This window comes from Mustelus asterias, chromosome 21 (genome assembly GCF_964213995.1).
Source record: "Mustelus asterias chromosome 21, sMusAst1.hap1.1, whole genome shotgun sequence".
NCBI lineage: Eukaryota > Metazoa > Chordata > Chondrichthyes > Carcharhiniformes > Triakidae > Mustelus > Mustelus asterias.
In genome coordinates, this window is record NC_135821.1 from 4216408 (window position 1) to 4232805 (window position 16398).

At 51.1% G+C, this 16398-nt stretch overlaps 1 protein-coding gene across 1 annotated transcript in view; it reads right to left on the bottom strand.

Annotated features, from left to right (window-relative positions):
• Positions 1–2597: 2597 nt before the first annotated feature.
• Positions 2598–16398, bottom strand: part of LOC144509046 (liprin-alpha-3-like) — a 137755-nt gene continuing 123954 nt past the window's right edge. Inside the window, exons 23-27 of the mRNA XM_078237329.1 lie at positions 14879–15054; positions 8578–8646; positions 6313–6481; positions 5167–5238; positions 2598–2914 (exon numbers count right to left, since the gene is read on the bottom strand). Coding sequence (XP_078093455.1) covers positions 5180–5238; positions 6313–6481; positions 8578–8646; positions 14879–15054 — 473 coding nt within the window. The 3' untranslated portion in view covers positions 2598–2914; positions 5167–5179. The remainder of the gene's footprint in view (positions 2915–5166; positions 5239–6312; positions 6482–8577; positions 8647–14878; positions 15055–16398) is intronic.

The following is a 16398-nucleotide window of genomic DNA, read 5'->3' on the forward strand; positions in this document are numbered from 1 at the left end:
ACCAAGCTCATTATGGACCAACACTCCGCTCCGCGAGGGAGCATAACACCACTCAGTCAAAGAAAAACATTCAAATTAACAAGGCGAGTGAGACAGTGTCTCGGAATGGTCCCGTCTCCGGGTGCATCGGAATCTGGGAGTACAGGCGGAGCTGGAGAGAGCCAATGATCTGTCAGCGAGGCGCGGGGAGGAGGGAGGCTGATTGACTGATCCTGAACAAGCTGCACTTCCAGCAGCAGTGTCCGCAGTCGCAGACACGCCTGAGTGTCCCTCCACCCAGACTGGCAGCAAGCTCAGACTCTGCTTTCCGTCTCTCTGGGAGTTTTACCGAACAACAACCACTGTCACTCCCAGTGACTCAGACACCTCTCAGGGCTGCCGCAGGGATCCAGGGCTCAGGACGGTTTGCAGTTGTTTCAGGAGAGACACACAAGAGGGAGAGAGAGGGGAGGAATAGGCACGGGGTTAGATACAGAGTAAAGCTCTCTCTGCACTGTCCCCAGCAAACACTCCCAGGACAGGTACAGCACGGGGTTAGATACAGAGTAAAGCTCTCTCTACACTGTCCCCAGCAAACACTCCCAGGGCAGGTACAGCACGGGGTTAGATACAGAGGAAAGCTCCCTCTACACTGTCCCCCATCAAACACTCCCAATGCAGGTAAAGCACTGGGTTAGATACAGAGGAAAGCTCCCTCTACACTGTCCCCCATCAAACACTCTCAGGACAGGTACAGCACGGGGTTAGATACAGAGTAAAGCTTCCTCTACACTGTCCCCATCAAACACTCCCAGGACAGGTACAGCACGGGGTTAGATACAGAGTAAAGCTCCCTCTACACTGTCCCCATCAAACACTCCCAGGACAGGTACAACACAGGATTAGATACCGAGTAAAGCTCCCTTTACACTGTCCCCATCAAACACTTTCAGGACAGGTACAGCGCGGGGTTAGATACAGAGTAAAGCTCCCTCTGCACTGTCCCCATCAAACACTCCCAGGACAGGTACAGCACGGGGTTAGATACAGAGTAAAGCTCCCTCTGCACTGTCCCCATCAAACACTCCCAGGACAGGTACAGCACGGGGTTAGAAACAGAATAAAGCTCCCTCTACACTGTCACCCATCAAACACTCCCAATGCAGGTACAGCACTGGGTTAGACACAGAGGAAAGCTCCCTCTACACTGTCCCCCATCAAACACTCCCAGGACAGGTACAGCACGGGGTTAGATACAGAGTAAAGCTCCCTCTACACTGTCCCCATCAAACACTCCCAATGCAGGTACAGCACTGGGTTAGATACAGAGGAAAGCTCCCTCTACACTGTCCCCCATCAAACACTCCCAGGACAGGTACAGCACGGGGTTAGATACAGAGTAAAGCTTCCTCTACACTGTCCCCATCAAACACTCCCAGGACAGGTACAACACAGGATTAGATACAGAGTAAAGCTCCCTTTACACTGTCCCCATCAAACACTCCCAGGACAGGTACAGCACGGGGTTAGATACTGAGTAAAGCTCCCTCTACACTGTCCCCATCAAACACTCCCAGGGCAGGTTCAACACAGGATTAGATACCGAGTAAAGCTCCCTTTACACTGTCCCCATCAAACACTTTCAGGACAGGTACAGCGCGGGGTTAGATACAGAGTAAAGCTCCCTCTGCACTGTCCCCATCAAACACTCCCAGGACAGGTACAGCACGGGGTTAGATACAGAGTAAAGCTCCCTCTGCACTGTCCCCATCAAACACTCCCAGGACAGGTACAGCACGGGGTTAGAAACAGAATAAAGCTCCCTCTACACTGTCCCCCATCAAAACACTCCCAATGCAGGTACAGCACTGGGTTAGATACAGAGGAAAGCTCCCTCTACACTGTCCCCCATCAAACACTCCCAGGACAGGTACAGCACGGGGTTAGATACAGAGTAAAGCTCCCTTTACACTGTCCCCATCAAACACTCCCAGGACAGGTACAGCACTGGGTTAGATACAGAGTAAAGCTCCCTCTACACTGTCCCCATCAAACACTCCCAGGACAGGTACAGCACGGGGTTAGATATAGAGTAAAGCTCCCTTTACACTGTCCCCATCAAACACTCCCAGGACAGGTAAGGCGTGTGATGTATAAAGCACTCTCCGACTAGCTGCCCGGACCCGTTGCTCCCACTCTGCTTTGGGAATCCCAAGCGAGCTCGGTGGATCAAAGACAAAGACTCCAGGACCAATAGACAGCGGAGTCTGTACTTTGAGGTGTGACGGGGTGAATCAGTGCAGGCAGGGAGGAGGCAGGGGGGAGGCGGGGAGGCGGGGGGGGGGGGGGGGGGGGGAATGGAGTGGGCACAAGAAGCGGGGGATTGTAAGTGTAAGAGTGGGGGGGGGATTTTTTTTTTAAAAAAGTAAAACTTCTCAAAGGCAACGTTCCCAGGCACAAAAACATTTCTGAAACTCGCACAAAAAAACGACGACTCGGGAAACGGGGGTGAGGGGGGGAGGGGGTGCTGGGGGGGAGGGGGGGTGGGGTGTTCATGGTATTTACATTCAGACCCCAAAAACTGGCCGACGCTTTAAACTGGAGTTGCGGCTTCTCCTCACACGTACACCGGAGTTACCCGCAGGCCTGTGCCGCAGCTGCCTCTGTGCCGGGTCGGCGGTTCCGACCCCGGCCCCGGATCCCGCAGGAGTTACAGGAAAACAAAAACGCGGCATTCCGGACAGCGGTGGAAACGGGAAGAGTCTCTCCGGCCTCTCGCCCGCTCTTCCCGAGTGCGAAGCAGGGGTCTCGCGCTCTTAACAGTCATGTCAGTTCTGTCAGATTTTTTAAATTTTATTTTTAAAAGCTGGCTGTTTTGAACCTTCCCAGCCTCGGTTAAATCGCCCGGCTGCTGCCTTCCTCCGCGCCCTCAGACCTGCGGAAGAGAAACAACAATGTCTGTCCTCGTTCCCGTAATGTAGGAATCCCTCCCCAACGCGGGTCGAACCAAACCCCCGACAGCAAGCCCCGTGAGGCGGCACTGGCACCAGTGTCCAAAGACCAAGATTGGGGAGTTTTCTTAGGGTAGAAGTTTCATAGAATCCCTACAGTGCAGAAGGAGGCCATTTGGCCCATCAAGCCTGCACCAACAACAATCCCACCCAGGTCCTATCCCTGTAGCCCCACATATTTACCCTAGCTAGTCTTCCTTACACTAAGGGGCAATTTAGCACGGCCAATCCACCTAACCTGTACGTCTTTGGACACTAATGGACAAGTTAGCATGGCCAACGCACCCAACCAGCACGTCTTTCAGACTGTGGGAGGAAACCGGAGCACCTGGAGGAAACCCACGCAGACACGGGGAGATCGTGCAGACTCCACACGGACAGTGACCCAAGCCGGGAATCGAACCTGGGTCCCTGGCGCTGTGAGCAGTAGTGCTAACCACTGTGCCACCGTGCTGCACCGGGGATATGGGTTATGTTGAGGACTCTGGGTCTGTACTCATTTGGAGTTTAGAAGGATGAGGGACGATCTTATTGAAACTTACAGGATACTGCAAGGCCTGGATAGAATGGACGTGGAGAGGATGCTTCCATTTGTAGGAAAAACTAGAACCAGAGGGCACAACCTCAGGCTAAAGGGACAATCCTTTAAAACAGAGATGATGAAGAATTTCTTCAGCCAGAGAGTGGGGAATCTGTGGAACTCTTTGCCACACAAGGCTGTGAAGGCCAGGTCATTGAGTGTCTTTAAGACAGAGATAGATAGGTTCTTGATTAATAAGGGGATCGGGGATTATGGGGAAAAGGCAGGAGAATGGGGATGAGAAAAATATCAGCCATGATTGAATGGTGGAGCGAGACTCGATGGGCCGAGAGGCCTAATTCTGCTCCTATGTCTTATGGTTTTATGGTCTTATGTTGAGAGTGGGGTTTGCTGCATTTGGACATGGACTGCTTCACTATCTGAGGAGTTGCGAATGGTGCTGAACATGGTGCAGTCATCGGCGAACACCCCCACTGCTGACCGTATGACGGAGGGAAGGTTATTGATGAAGCAGCTGAAGATGATTGGGCCTAGGACACTACCCTGAGGGACTCCTGCAGAGACGTCCTGGAGCTGGGATGACTGACCTCCAGCCACCGCAACCATCTTCCTTTGTGCCAGGAGGCTGGGGGAGGCGGTGGCGTGTGGTGGTAATGTCACTGGACTGGTAACCAAGGGGGCGCGGGTTCAAATCCCACCATGGACACTGGTGGAATTTAAATTCAATAAATAGACCTGGAAGTGAAAAGCTCGTCTTGGTCATCGTGACCATGAAACTATTGTCAATTATCATGGAAACACGTCTGGTTCGCTGATGCCCACTTGAGTGCTTCCTCCAAGCGGTGCGGAACATGGAGGAATCCTGGGAATCAGCAGGAGGCTTCCTTGCCCATGTTTGACCCGATGCTGCGAGACTTCCACTCCCGGGGCAACTCCCTCTCAGACACACGCCACTGTGCATCTGGGTCAGTCCAATAGCTGGGATGGGGTCTTTGGGACATATCATTCCGTGAACATGAATTTTGACACAAGCCCTTGGATGTTAGTAAGAAGGACATTGCAGGGGGACAGGGCTGAAGTTGCCTTTATCCTTTCATAGCATCATAGAATCCCTACAGTGCAGGAGAGGCCAATCGGCCCACTGAAACACCTTTCCAATGCTTAGGTCGATGCTGGCTAGTCAGCCCAGCTCAATTTCATTTTTGTAGGCCTTATCGTGGTTGGCATGGCCATCCGGTTAAAATCAACCACATTGCTGTGTGGGTTTGGAGTCACATGTAGGCCAGACCAGGTAGGGATGGCCGATTTCCTTCTCTGAAGGGGCATTAGTGAATCAGATGGGCAATCGACAGTGGCACCCACCACCGAGACCAGCTTATGGGTTCCTCAATTATGAACTGAATTTAAATTCCACCAGTCGCTGTTTTGGGAATCGAGCCTGGGCCTGTCTGGGGTACGCGCCTAGCGATACTACAATGACGCTGCTAGCGCCTCCCCCTGGAGGGCAGAGGGCACTGCATCCACGTTCAGCCTATGGCTCTCCCATGCATTTGGTTACATGGAGCTTCTTCAGCCCAAACTCCCCCCAGGGGTTCGATTTGCCACCACACTCACCAGTCTCTGCCGCATACTTACTTGCCGAGCAATGCTAGCAAGAATATGTCCGAATGGAAGGGGTGTCAGCTCGCGGAGGCCCTGAGGGGTTACCTGATATAAAAAAGAAACAACATTTGTGGAAAAAAAGCGTCTTCGTTGAATTGGCGAGAAATATGAAGCATTCGTTTAAGAGAAGGCAAAAATGGTCCAGTTACAATGTCACTCCTTATTACACCGTGCTCTTCATGGCGCGCTCTCTCGCCCTATTTCGACAGCTCCAGTCAGGTGATTAACTTACAAAGCATCCCTCCCAAGTAAACTCTTCTACTTTCTCAGAAGACTAAGGAAATTTGGCATGTCAGCCACGACTCTCACCAACTTTTACAGATGCACCATAGAAAGCATTCTTTCCAGGTGTATCACAGCTTGGTATGGCTCCTGCTCTGCCCAAGACCGCAAGGAACTACAAAGGATTGTGTACGTAGCCAAGTCCATCACTCAATGGCAGCAGGGAAGAAGCTGTTCTTGAGTCGGTTGGTACGTGACCTCAGACTTTTGTATCTTTTTCCAGACGGAAGAAGGTGGAAGAGAGAATGTCCGGGGTGCGTGGGGTCCTTAATTATGCTGGCTGCTTTGTCGAGGCAGCGGGAAGTGTAGACAGAGTCAGTGGATGGGAGGCTGGTTTGCGTGATGGATTGGACTACATTCATGACCTTTTGTAGTTCCTTGCGGTCTTGGGCAGAGCAGGAGCCATACCGAGCTGTGATACAACCAGAAAGAATGCTTTCTATGGTGCATCTGTAAAAGTTGGTGAGAGTCGTAACTGACATGCCAAATTTCCTTAGTCTTCTGAGAAAGTAAAGGTGTTGGTGGGCTTTCTTAACTATAGTGTCACAACACCAGGTTAAAGTCCAACAGTTTTATGAAGGAGCAGCGCTCCGAAAGCTCGTGCTACCAAATAAACCTGTTGAACTTTAACCTGGTGTTGTGAGACTTCTTACTGTATAAACGTGCGTGTCTTTCTTTCCTTGCTGCTGCCTTTAGGCCTCACTATCTATCTTCATCCACCTGATGGGTACCCCACCCTCATAATCAGAGTCACCCCCACCCCCCCCACCCCCACCCTCCCCGAGCTCGGCCAGGGTGGGGGTTGGAGGTTTCGGGGCAAACACCGCCGGTACTTACTGTCCGGCTGCACCTTCCGCAGCTGTAAGCTCTGCGCGGTGATGGCAGCCGCGGTCACCCGGAAGTTGGCCGGCAGCGTTTCGGACGTGTCAGAGGTCAGGTCGCGCATCTCCTTCGCCCGGAACCGCTTGCGCCATGACGGGGCTCGGCTAAAATTCTTGGCGTCGTCCTGGAAAGAAATCGGGAAGGAATCAGGATCCGTGGTTTCGGGAATACAGGAGGAGGTGGAGGCCAATCGGCCCATTGAGTCTATCCCTCCATTCATTGAGATCTTTTAAAAATTCATTCCTGGGACATGGGCGTCGCGGCTGCCAGCATTTATTGCCCATCCCTAGTTGCCCTTGGAGGGCAATGAGAGTCAACCACATTGCTGTGGCTCTGGAGTCACATGTAGGCCAGACCGGGTAAGGACGGCAGATTTCCTTCCCTAAAGACATTAGTGAACCAGATGGGTTTTTCTGACAATCGTCAATGGCCATCAGTAGATTCTTAAATCCAAATTTTTTTTGATTGAATTCAAATTCCACCATCTGCCGTGGAGGGACTCAAACCCGGGTCTCTGTATCTTAATCTTTCATCTATTTACCTTGTCTCCATATTCCCTTTATGTCCAGGCGTATTGGGGGGAGGGGGGGGGAAAGGAATGCCATGGTCATGTTGAATGGCGGAGCAGGCTCGAAGAACCTTAGCTAGGCCGCACTTGGAATATAGTGTTCAATTCTGGTCGCCACACGATGGATGTGGAAGCTTTGGAGAGGGTACAGAAAAGATTTTACCAGGATGTTGCCTGCTGTGGAGGGCATTAGCTGTGAGGAGAGGTTGGAGCAACTTGGTTCGTTCTCAGTGGAACGACAGAGGTGGAGGGGCGACCTGATAGAAGTCTACAAATTTATGAGGGGCATGGACAGAGTGGATAGTCAGAAGCTTTTTCCCAGGGTGGAAGAGTCAATTACTAGGAGGGGGGGCGGGGGGGGGGGGGGGGGGGGGAGGTGGAATACGTTTAAGGTGCGAGGGGCAAGGTTTAAAGGAGATGTACGAGGCAAGTTTTTTACACAGAGAGTGGTGGGTGCCTGGAACTCGCTGCCGGGGGAGGTAGTGGAAGCGGATATGATAGTGACTTTTAAGGGGCATCTTGACAAATACATGAATAGGATGGGAATAGAGGGATATGGTCCCCGGAAGGGCAGGGGGTTTTAGTTCAGTCAGGCAGCGTGGTCGGTGCAGGCTTGGAGGGCCAAAGGGTCTGTTGCTGTGCTATAATGTTCTTTGTTCTTTGAAGGTTTTCTTTACCCAGTTAGTCTTATTGAAATTATATAGGGTTCTGGGGAGATCACAGCCAAATTCACCGGCCAATCATATCGGAGGGATCTTCTGGTTGCACCAATGGTGCCCCCCCACTGTGAGGCAGCAGTGCTAACCACCGTGCCACTGTGCTATCCCCTAAGTGCAGAAGGAGGCTAGTCGGCCCATCGAGCCTGCACTGACAACAATTCCATCCAGGCCTATCCCCGTAACCCCACGTATGGGCACCATGGTGGCACAATGGTTACCACTGCTGCCTCACAGCGCCAGGGAACCGGGTTCGATTCCCGGCTCGGGTCACTGTCTGTCTGGAGTTTGCATGTTCTCCCCGTGTCTGCGTGGGTTTCCTCCAGGTGCTCCGGTTTCCTCCCACAGTCCAAAAGACGTGCTGGTTAGGGTGCATTGGCCATGCTAAATTCTCCCTCAGTGTACCCGAACAGGCACCGGAGTGTGGCAACTGGGGGAGTTTCGCAGTAACTTCATTGCAGTGTTCATGTAAGCCTACTTGTGGAACTAATAAATAAACTTTAAAATATTTACCCTGCTAATTCCCCTGACAGGAAGAGCGGCAATTTATCATGGCCAATCAACCTAACCTACACATCTTTGAAGTGAGGGAGGAAACCCACGCAGACACGGGGAGAACGTGCAAACTCTACACAGACAGTGACCCAAGGCCAGAATTGAACCCGGGGCCCTGGCGCTGTGAGGCAGCAGTGCTAACCACTGTGCCACCCTTTAGGGTCTGGAAGTAGGAGAAAGATTCGATCATGGCATTCAGAAGGAAATTGGGTTATGGTCTGGCGAGACAGGTTTTGCAGGGGAAAACGAAGGGGAGTGGGGTTAGGTGAGTTGCCCTTATAGAGGGCCAGTATAAACACATTGGGTCAAATGGCCTCCTTCTGTGCTGTGACCATTCGATAATGACCAACTGGCACCAACACACGGCAGATTCACACTGACCTCCTCATGACGGCGATCCGTTCCTTGGAGCAGCAGGTTTTTGAACTCGTTTTCCAGTATCTGACGGGCCTGAGAGAGAGAAAACAGATTCAGTTGTGGCTCAGAGTGGGCAGATATGACCCTGCGTACGGTGGAACCAGCTCAGAAAACACTCAATACTGCGAGACATGTCAATCCATCCACCACCTGCCTCCTGTCCTAACAATCGTGTAACTAAGGCCACTTTCTTCGAGGTAACGCAACCCTTCCATTCTGGCCCCTAGCCCAGCCCCACAATCCACCATCGACAGCTGTGCCTTTGTTCAGGCCCTAAAGCTCTGAGACTCCCTCCCTAAACCCCTCACGGTAGCACAGTGGTTAGCACTGCTGCTTCACAGCGCCAGGGACCCAGGTTCGATTCTGAGTTCGGGTCACTGTCTGGGTGGAGTTTGCACGTTCTCCCCGTGTCTGCGTGGGTTTCCTCCAGGTGCTCCAGCTTCCTCCCACAGTCCAGGGGTCGGCATCATCGACTCACCAAGTTTTCCTGTCCTGCCCATGACATTGCCCACCAGTATTGGGGCTGGAACATCCCGACCAAGGGGTCTCCCACTTAAGACGGAGATGAGGAGAAATTTCTTTCTCTCTGAGCGTCGCTGCTTTGTGGATCTCTCTCCCCGCAGAGAGGCTGGTCATTGAATATTTCTAAGGCTGAGTTAGATAGATTCTTGATTGAAAAATGAATCAAAGGGTATTGGGATAGACAGGAATCATCTCATCATTGTCGGCAGGGAGGCACAGTGGTCAGCACTGTTGCCTCACAGCGCCAGGGACCCGGGTTCAATTCCCGGCTTGGGTCACTGTCTGTGTGGAGTCTGCACGTTCTCCCCATGTCTGTGTGGGTTTCCTCCGGGTGCTCCGGTTTTCACCCACAGTCCAAAGATGTGCAGGTTAGGTGGATTGGCCATGCTAAATTGTCCCTTAGTGTCCAAAGATGTGCAGGTTAGGTGGATTGGCCATGTTAAATTGTCCCTTAGTGTCCAAAGATGTGTAGGTTAGGTGGATTGGCCATGCTACATTGTCCCTTAGTGTCCAAGGATGTGCAGGTTAGATGGATTCGCCATGCTAAATTGCCCATGAGTGTCCAAAGATGTGCAGGTTAGGTGGATTGGCCATGCTAAATTGCCCCTTAGCATCCAAAGATGTGCAAGTTAGGTGGATTGGCCGTGTTAAATTGCCCCTTAGTGTCCAAAAATGTGTTGGTTAGGTGGATTGGCCATGCTAAGTTGCCCCTTAGTGTCTAAAGATGTGCAGGTTAGGTGGATTGGTCATGCTAAATTGCCCCTTAGTGTCCAAAGAGTGTAGGTTAGGTGGATTGGCCATGCTAAATTGCCCCTTAGTGTCCAAAGATGTGTAGGTTAGGTGGATTGGCCATGCTAAATTGCCCCTTAGTGTCCAAAGATGTGTAGGTTAGGTGGATTGGCCATGCTGAATTGCCCCTTAGTGTCCAAAGATGTGTAGGTTAGGTGGATTGGCCATGCTGAATTGCCCCTTAGTGTCCAAAGGGATGCAGGTTAAAAGCATTGGTAGATGTGTGTGGGATTACAGGGTTGGGGGTGGTGCGGTGAGGGGGGGTGCAGGGGGGTGGGGGGGCTGCCTGGTGGGTGGAGCCAGTTGGGGAAGATAGTCCATCAGAGAGGGGGTGAAGTCTGAACGGGCTAAACAGTTTCCTGCTGCACTGTAGGGATTCTATGGGCACGATCTTACCCACCGTTCACGCCATAAAACCGCTGCAGCGAGGCCGGAGAATTTGGCTGCCAGTGAACGGGGAATGTGTGGGGTTACGGGGATTGGGCAGGGGAGGAGGACAGGGTAAGGTACTCTGTCAGGGAATCGGTGCAGCCTCGACGGTCCGAATGGCCTCTTCTACACTGTAGGAGATTCTATGATTCTATGATGATTCTACCTCTTTTTTTCTCAGACCTCGTTGACCGAGTTTTGGTCCCCCTGTGGCCAATGTTTATTGCCCATCCCTAAATGCCCTTGAACGGATTGTTGGCCAGTTCAGAATCAACCACATTGCTGTGGCTCTGGAGTCACGTCTAAACCAGAGCAAGGAGAGCAGATTTTCCTTTTATTCATTCGTGGGACATGGGCGTCACTGGCTATGCCAGAATTTATTGCCAATCCCTGGTTGCCCGAGGGCAGTTGAGAGTCAACCACATTGCTGTGGCTCTGGAGTCACGTGTCGGCCAGACCGGGTAAGGAAGGCAGATTTCCTTCCCTAAAGGACATCAGTGAACCAGATGGGCTTTTCCGACAATTGACAAAGAACAAAGAACAGTACAACACAGGAACAGGCCCTTCGGCCCTCCAAGTCTGTGCCGTTCATGATGCCTGCCTAAATTAAAACTGTATCCACTAACAGAGTCCGTATCCTTCCATTCCCATCCTATCCATGTATTTGTCTAGTTGCCCCTTAAATGCCGCTATCGTACCTGCTCCCACCCCCTCCCCGGGCAGCGCATTCCAGACATTCACCACCCTCTGTGTAAAAGAAAACTTGCCTCGCACATCTCCTCTAAACTTTTCCCCACGCACCTTAAACTTATGTCCCCGAGTACTTGACTTTTCTACCCTAGGAAAGAGCATCTGACTATCCATTCTGTCCATGCCACTCATAATCGTGTAAACCTCTATCAGGTCACCCATCAACCTCCGTCATTCCAGTGAGAACAAACCGAGTTTATCCAACCTCTCCTCATAGCTAATGTCCTCCAGACCAGGCAACACCCTGGTAAACCTCTTCTGTACCCTCTCCAAAGCATCCACATCCTTCTGGTAGTGTGGCGACTAGAATTGTACACAATATTCTAACTGAGGCCTCACTAAAGTTCTGTACAGTTGCAGCATGACCTGCCAGTCTTTGCACTCAATGCCCCAACCGATGAAGGCAAGCATGCCGTATGCCTTCTTGACTACCTTATCCACCTGCGTTGCCACTTTCAGTGATCGGTGGATATGTACGCCCAGATCCCTCTGCCTGCCCATGGTAGATTCTTAATTCCAGATATTTTTTATTGAGTTCAAATTCCACCACCTGCTGCGACGGGATTCGAACACGGGTCCTCAGAATTTCCTTCCCCAAAGGGAACCAGCTGGGCTTTTAGAACAACTTGATGATGGTTTCATGGTCACCGTTACTGAATCTAACTTTCAATTCAGGGTTTATTGATTGAATTTAAATTCATGCAGTTGCCGCTCCGAGGCAGGCTTTAGAGTCACTGTGATTCACGGAGAGTTTCAGATCGTCTTTTAAGTGTTTTGCTGCCCTTCTCCGGAATGCTGACTTGAGAAGATGAAACCTGAGTGGGTGCGGGGGGTCGGAGAGAGGTGGAGATGGGTTTTTTTTTAGGCAGTTGGCCACAGAGTCCGGTCCACCGTAGGTGCTTTTACAGGACACACACACAATCCCCAGTACACAGAGCAAGAAGCAGGAATATTCCTTCCCTCTCTGCAGACTCGACGCCACTGTTCCAAGTGAACAGAAGGTGTGATCATTACTAATCCTTGCACCCAGTGACTCATCTCCATTCCCTGCCGTTCTCCTTCCAACTTTCTCCCCGCTCCCCCTCCCCGCCCCACCTCGTCTGAAGGCACCGACTGAAGTTTAGGACCATAAGATATAGGAGCAGAATGAGGCCACTCGGCCCATCGAATCTGCTCCGCCATTCAATCAAGGCTGATATTTTTCTCATCCCCATTCTCCTGTCTCTTCCCCATAACCCCTGACCCACTTTGAACTGGTTAGAATGTAACCGGTGACAACTTTGTATCGGATGTAATGTGACCAATGGTAACAAGCTGTAAGGGTCAGCTGACCCTGTAAACCATGGAACCAATGACGTGATGGTCAGCTGACTCTCTATAAATAAGAACCTGTTGGGAATTGTAGGGAGCTGGATTGGCCCAGGGCGAGGCCCCAAGTTTGGAGTAATGAAGTTTCTTTATTAAACCCTTTCTTTAATTTATAAGTTGGAGTAAGTTTTGTTATATTTTTATTGTCTGCATTTGAAGAGTTCCTTCCAAAGAAACACATTCTCCTGCCTTCTCTCCGTAAGCTTTGATTCCCTTATTGAAGCAAATGTGCTACCAAATAAACCTGTTGGACTTTAACCTGGTGTTGTGAGAATTCTTACTGTGTTTATCCCAGTCCAACGCCGGCAACTCCACATCATGGCCTCACAGCTCCAGGGACCTGGGTTCGATTCCCGGCTTGGGTCACTGTCTGTGCGGAGTCTGCACATTTTCCCCGTGTCTGCGTGGGTTTCCTCCAGGTGCTCCGGTTTCCTCCCACAGTCCAAAGGTGTGCGGGTGAGGTGGATTGGCCGTGCTAAATTGCCCCTTAGTGTCAGGGGGTCCAGCATGGGGTTATGGGGATAGGGCCTGGGTGGGATTGTGGTGCAGGCTCGATGGGCTGCATGGCCTCCTTCTGCCCTGTAGGATTCCATGATTTGATCTCAGTTTTAAAGGAGCGTCCCTTCACTCTGAGGCTATGTCCTCGAGTTCTAATCTCTCCCACTAGTGGAAACACCCTCTCCATGTCCACTCTAGGCCTCTCAGTATCCCAGAGCAACAGCATCTCAACACAAAGGAGTTCTGCTGGCTCCAAAAGAGAAAATGCTGGAAAATCTCAGCAGGTCTGGCAGCATCTAAAATTTATAAAGTTTATTTATTAGTCACAAGTAGGCTTACATTAACACTGCAATGAAGTTGCTGTGAAAATCCCCTAGTCGCCACACTCCAGCGCCTCTTCGGGTACACTGAGGGAGAATTTAGCACGGCCAATGCACCCTAACCCGCACATCTTTCGGACTGTGGGAGGAAAGCGGAGGAAACCCACGCAGACACAGGGAGAATGTGCAAACTCCACAGTGACCCAAGCTGGGAATCAAACCCGGGTCCCTGACGCTGTGAGGCAGCAGTGCTAACCACTGTCCAACCATGCCACCCCCGTCAAAGCTTTGACAAAGGGTCATCTGGACTCGAAACACCAGCTCTTTTCTCCCCTTACAGATGCTGCCAGACCTGCTGAGACTTTCCAGCATTTTCTCTTTTGGTTTCAGATTCCAGCATCCGCAGTAATTTGCTTTCATCTGGAGTTCCGCTGGCTATTCACCTGCAGAAGCCATCACGCTGCTCTAGCCCATACCTCCCAGCGGTGGTCACTGGACAGATGCCAGCGCAGGAGATCGAAACAAGATGATGCTTTATTCCCTCATGTGTACAGGCGGGTGAGGGGTGCAGGTGCGGCAAATTTGCATTTGCAGGCGGCCATCTTGGACCACTGGGAGGCCGGGAATCGAACCAGGGTAGGTTTGCCTGACTCAGAAGGTGTCAGCCACGGTTCAGTGGGTGTCAGAAGGTGGCGGGTTCAGATCCCACAGCCAGACACTGGAGCACGAAGATCTGACCCTTTCAGCGCACTACAGAGGGAGTGCTGCAGGGTTGGAAGGTTACGCTGTGTGGATGAGACATTAAACCAAAGGTCTCTGGGACTCACATAAAAGATCTCATGATACTGTTTAAAAATTGGCAAGTCATCTTGCTTTATAGAACCTTAGTTGGACCACACTTGGAATATAGTGTTCAATTCTGGTCGCCACACTACCAGAAGGATGTGGAGGCTTTGGAGAGGGTACGGAAAAGATTTACCAGGATGTTGCCTGGTATGGAGGGCATTGGCTATGAGGAGAGAAACTTGGTTTGTTCTCACTGGAACGACGGAGGTTGAAGGGCGACCTGATAGAAGTCTACAAGATTCATGGACAGAGTGGATAGTCAGAAGCTGTTTCCCAGGGTGAAAGAGTCAATTACTAGGGGGCATACATTCACGACCTTTTGTAGTTCCTTGTGGTCTTGGGCAGAGCAGGAGCCCAGACCAAGCTGTAATACAACTAGAAAGAATGCTTTCTACAACATGTAGGCCAGACTGGGTAAAGACTACAGATTTCTTTCCCTAAAGGGGACATAAGTGAACCAGATGGGTTTTTACAACAATCGGTGATAGTTCCATGGTCATCATTCCTGAGACAAGCTTTCAATTCCGGATTTTATTTGTGGAATTTAAGTTCCACTCACTGCCCGGTGGGATTTGAACCCATGTCCCCAGGAGGAAAGGGAATTCCAGGAAAGGGCAGGGAGCTGGGGGAGAAAGAAGGGCAATTAGGAGTGGGCAGCAAATACTGGCCTTCAAAGCGAACACAGGTCCCAGGAAAGAATTAGGAAACAAAGAAGTCCCACCAAGGCGTGTCCCCCGGCCTACCTGTGTGTTTTGCATTGGGATCTGTAGGAGTAGGGCTACGTCATTGTGATCGAATGTGTCATCCAATGCAATGAGGGCCCCGTGGACTCCACTCTCCTGCAGGTTATTGCTGTACTCCTTTAGCCCGATGTCCTGCACCCAGCCCATCATTCGATCGTTCGTCCACACCATCACATCTAGAAAGGCCAGAGAGAGAAAGACTTCAAACTATGCTCATGAATCGGGGGGGGGGGGGGGGGGGGGGGGGGTCGGTCTGAGATCGAGCAGGGGATTAGGAATGGGGTTTGGGGGGAGAATGTGAGATAAGAAATCATAGAAATCATAGAAACCCTACAGTACAGAAAGAGGCCATTCGGCCCATCGAATCTGCACCGACCACAATCCCACCCAGGCCCTACCCCCATATCCCTACATATTTTACCCGCTAATCCCTCTAATCTATGCATCCCAGGACACTAAGGGGCAATTTTAACAAGGCCAATCAACCTAACCCGCACATCTTTGGGCTGTAGGAGGAAACCGGAGCACCCGGAGGAAACCCACGCAGACACGGGGAGAATGTACAAACTCCACACAGACAGTGACCCAAGCCGGGAATCGAACCCAAGTCCCTGGAGCTGTGAAGCAGCAGTGCTAACCACTGTGCTACCGTGCCGCCCATAAGTGGGAAGAAAAGGTTAATATTTATATCCTGTACCCTCATCGGTCTGGATTTTGAAAAATTATTTTGCATGGACCTACCTTATATTAAGTTGATCTTTCTCTACAACCCAGCTATGACTGTAACACTAGATTCTGCACCCTGTCCTTTCCTTCTACCTAACATATTTTATATAAAGCTGGCTAGGCCAGCATTTATAACCCATCCCTAAATTTAAAGTCTATTTATTAGTGTCACAAGTAAGGCTCACATTAACACTGCAATGAAGTTACTGTGAAAACCCCCCAGTCACCACACTCCGGCACCTGTTCGGGTACACTGAGGGAGAATTTAGCATGGCCGATGCACCCTAACCAGCACGTCTTTCGGACTGAGAGAGGCAACCGGAGGAAACCCACGCAGACACGGAAAGACTCTGCACAAACAGTGACCCGAGCTGGGAATCGAATCCGGGTCCCTGGCACTGTGAGGCAGCAGCGCGAACCATTGTGCCACCGTGCCGCCCAGTAAAACCCACCTTCATCACTACTTTGTAATTTAATCTTCAAAAGGCGTTCGACAAGGTGCCACAAGAAAGGTTGGAGTCGGGGGAACATATTATCTAAGAAAGGATATCTAAGGAAGGATGTGCTGGTCTCGGAAAGAGTCCAGAGGAGGTTCACAAGAATGATCCCCGGAATGAAGAGCTTGTCGTATGAGGAACGGCTGAGGACTCTGGGTCTGTACTTGTTGGAGTTTAGAAGGATGAGGGGGGATCTTATTGAAACTTACAGGATCCTGTGAGGCCTGGATAGAGTGGACGTGGAGGGGATGTTTCCACGAGTAGGAAAAACTAGAACCAGAGGGCACAACCTCAGGA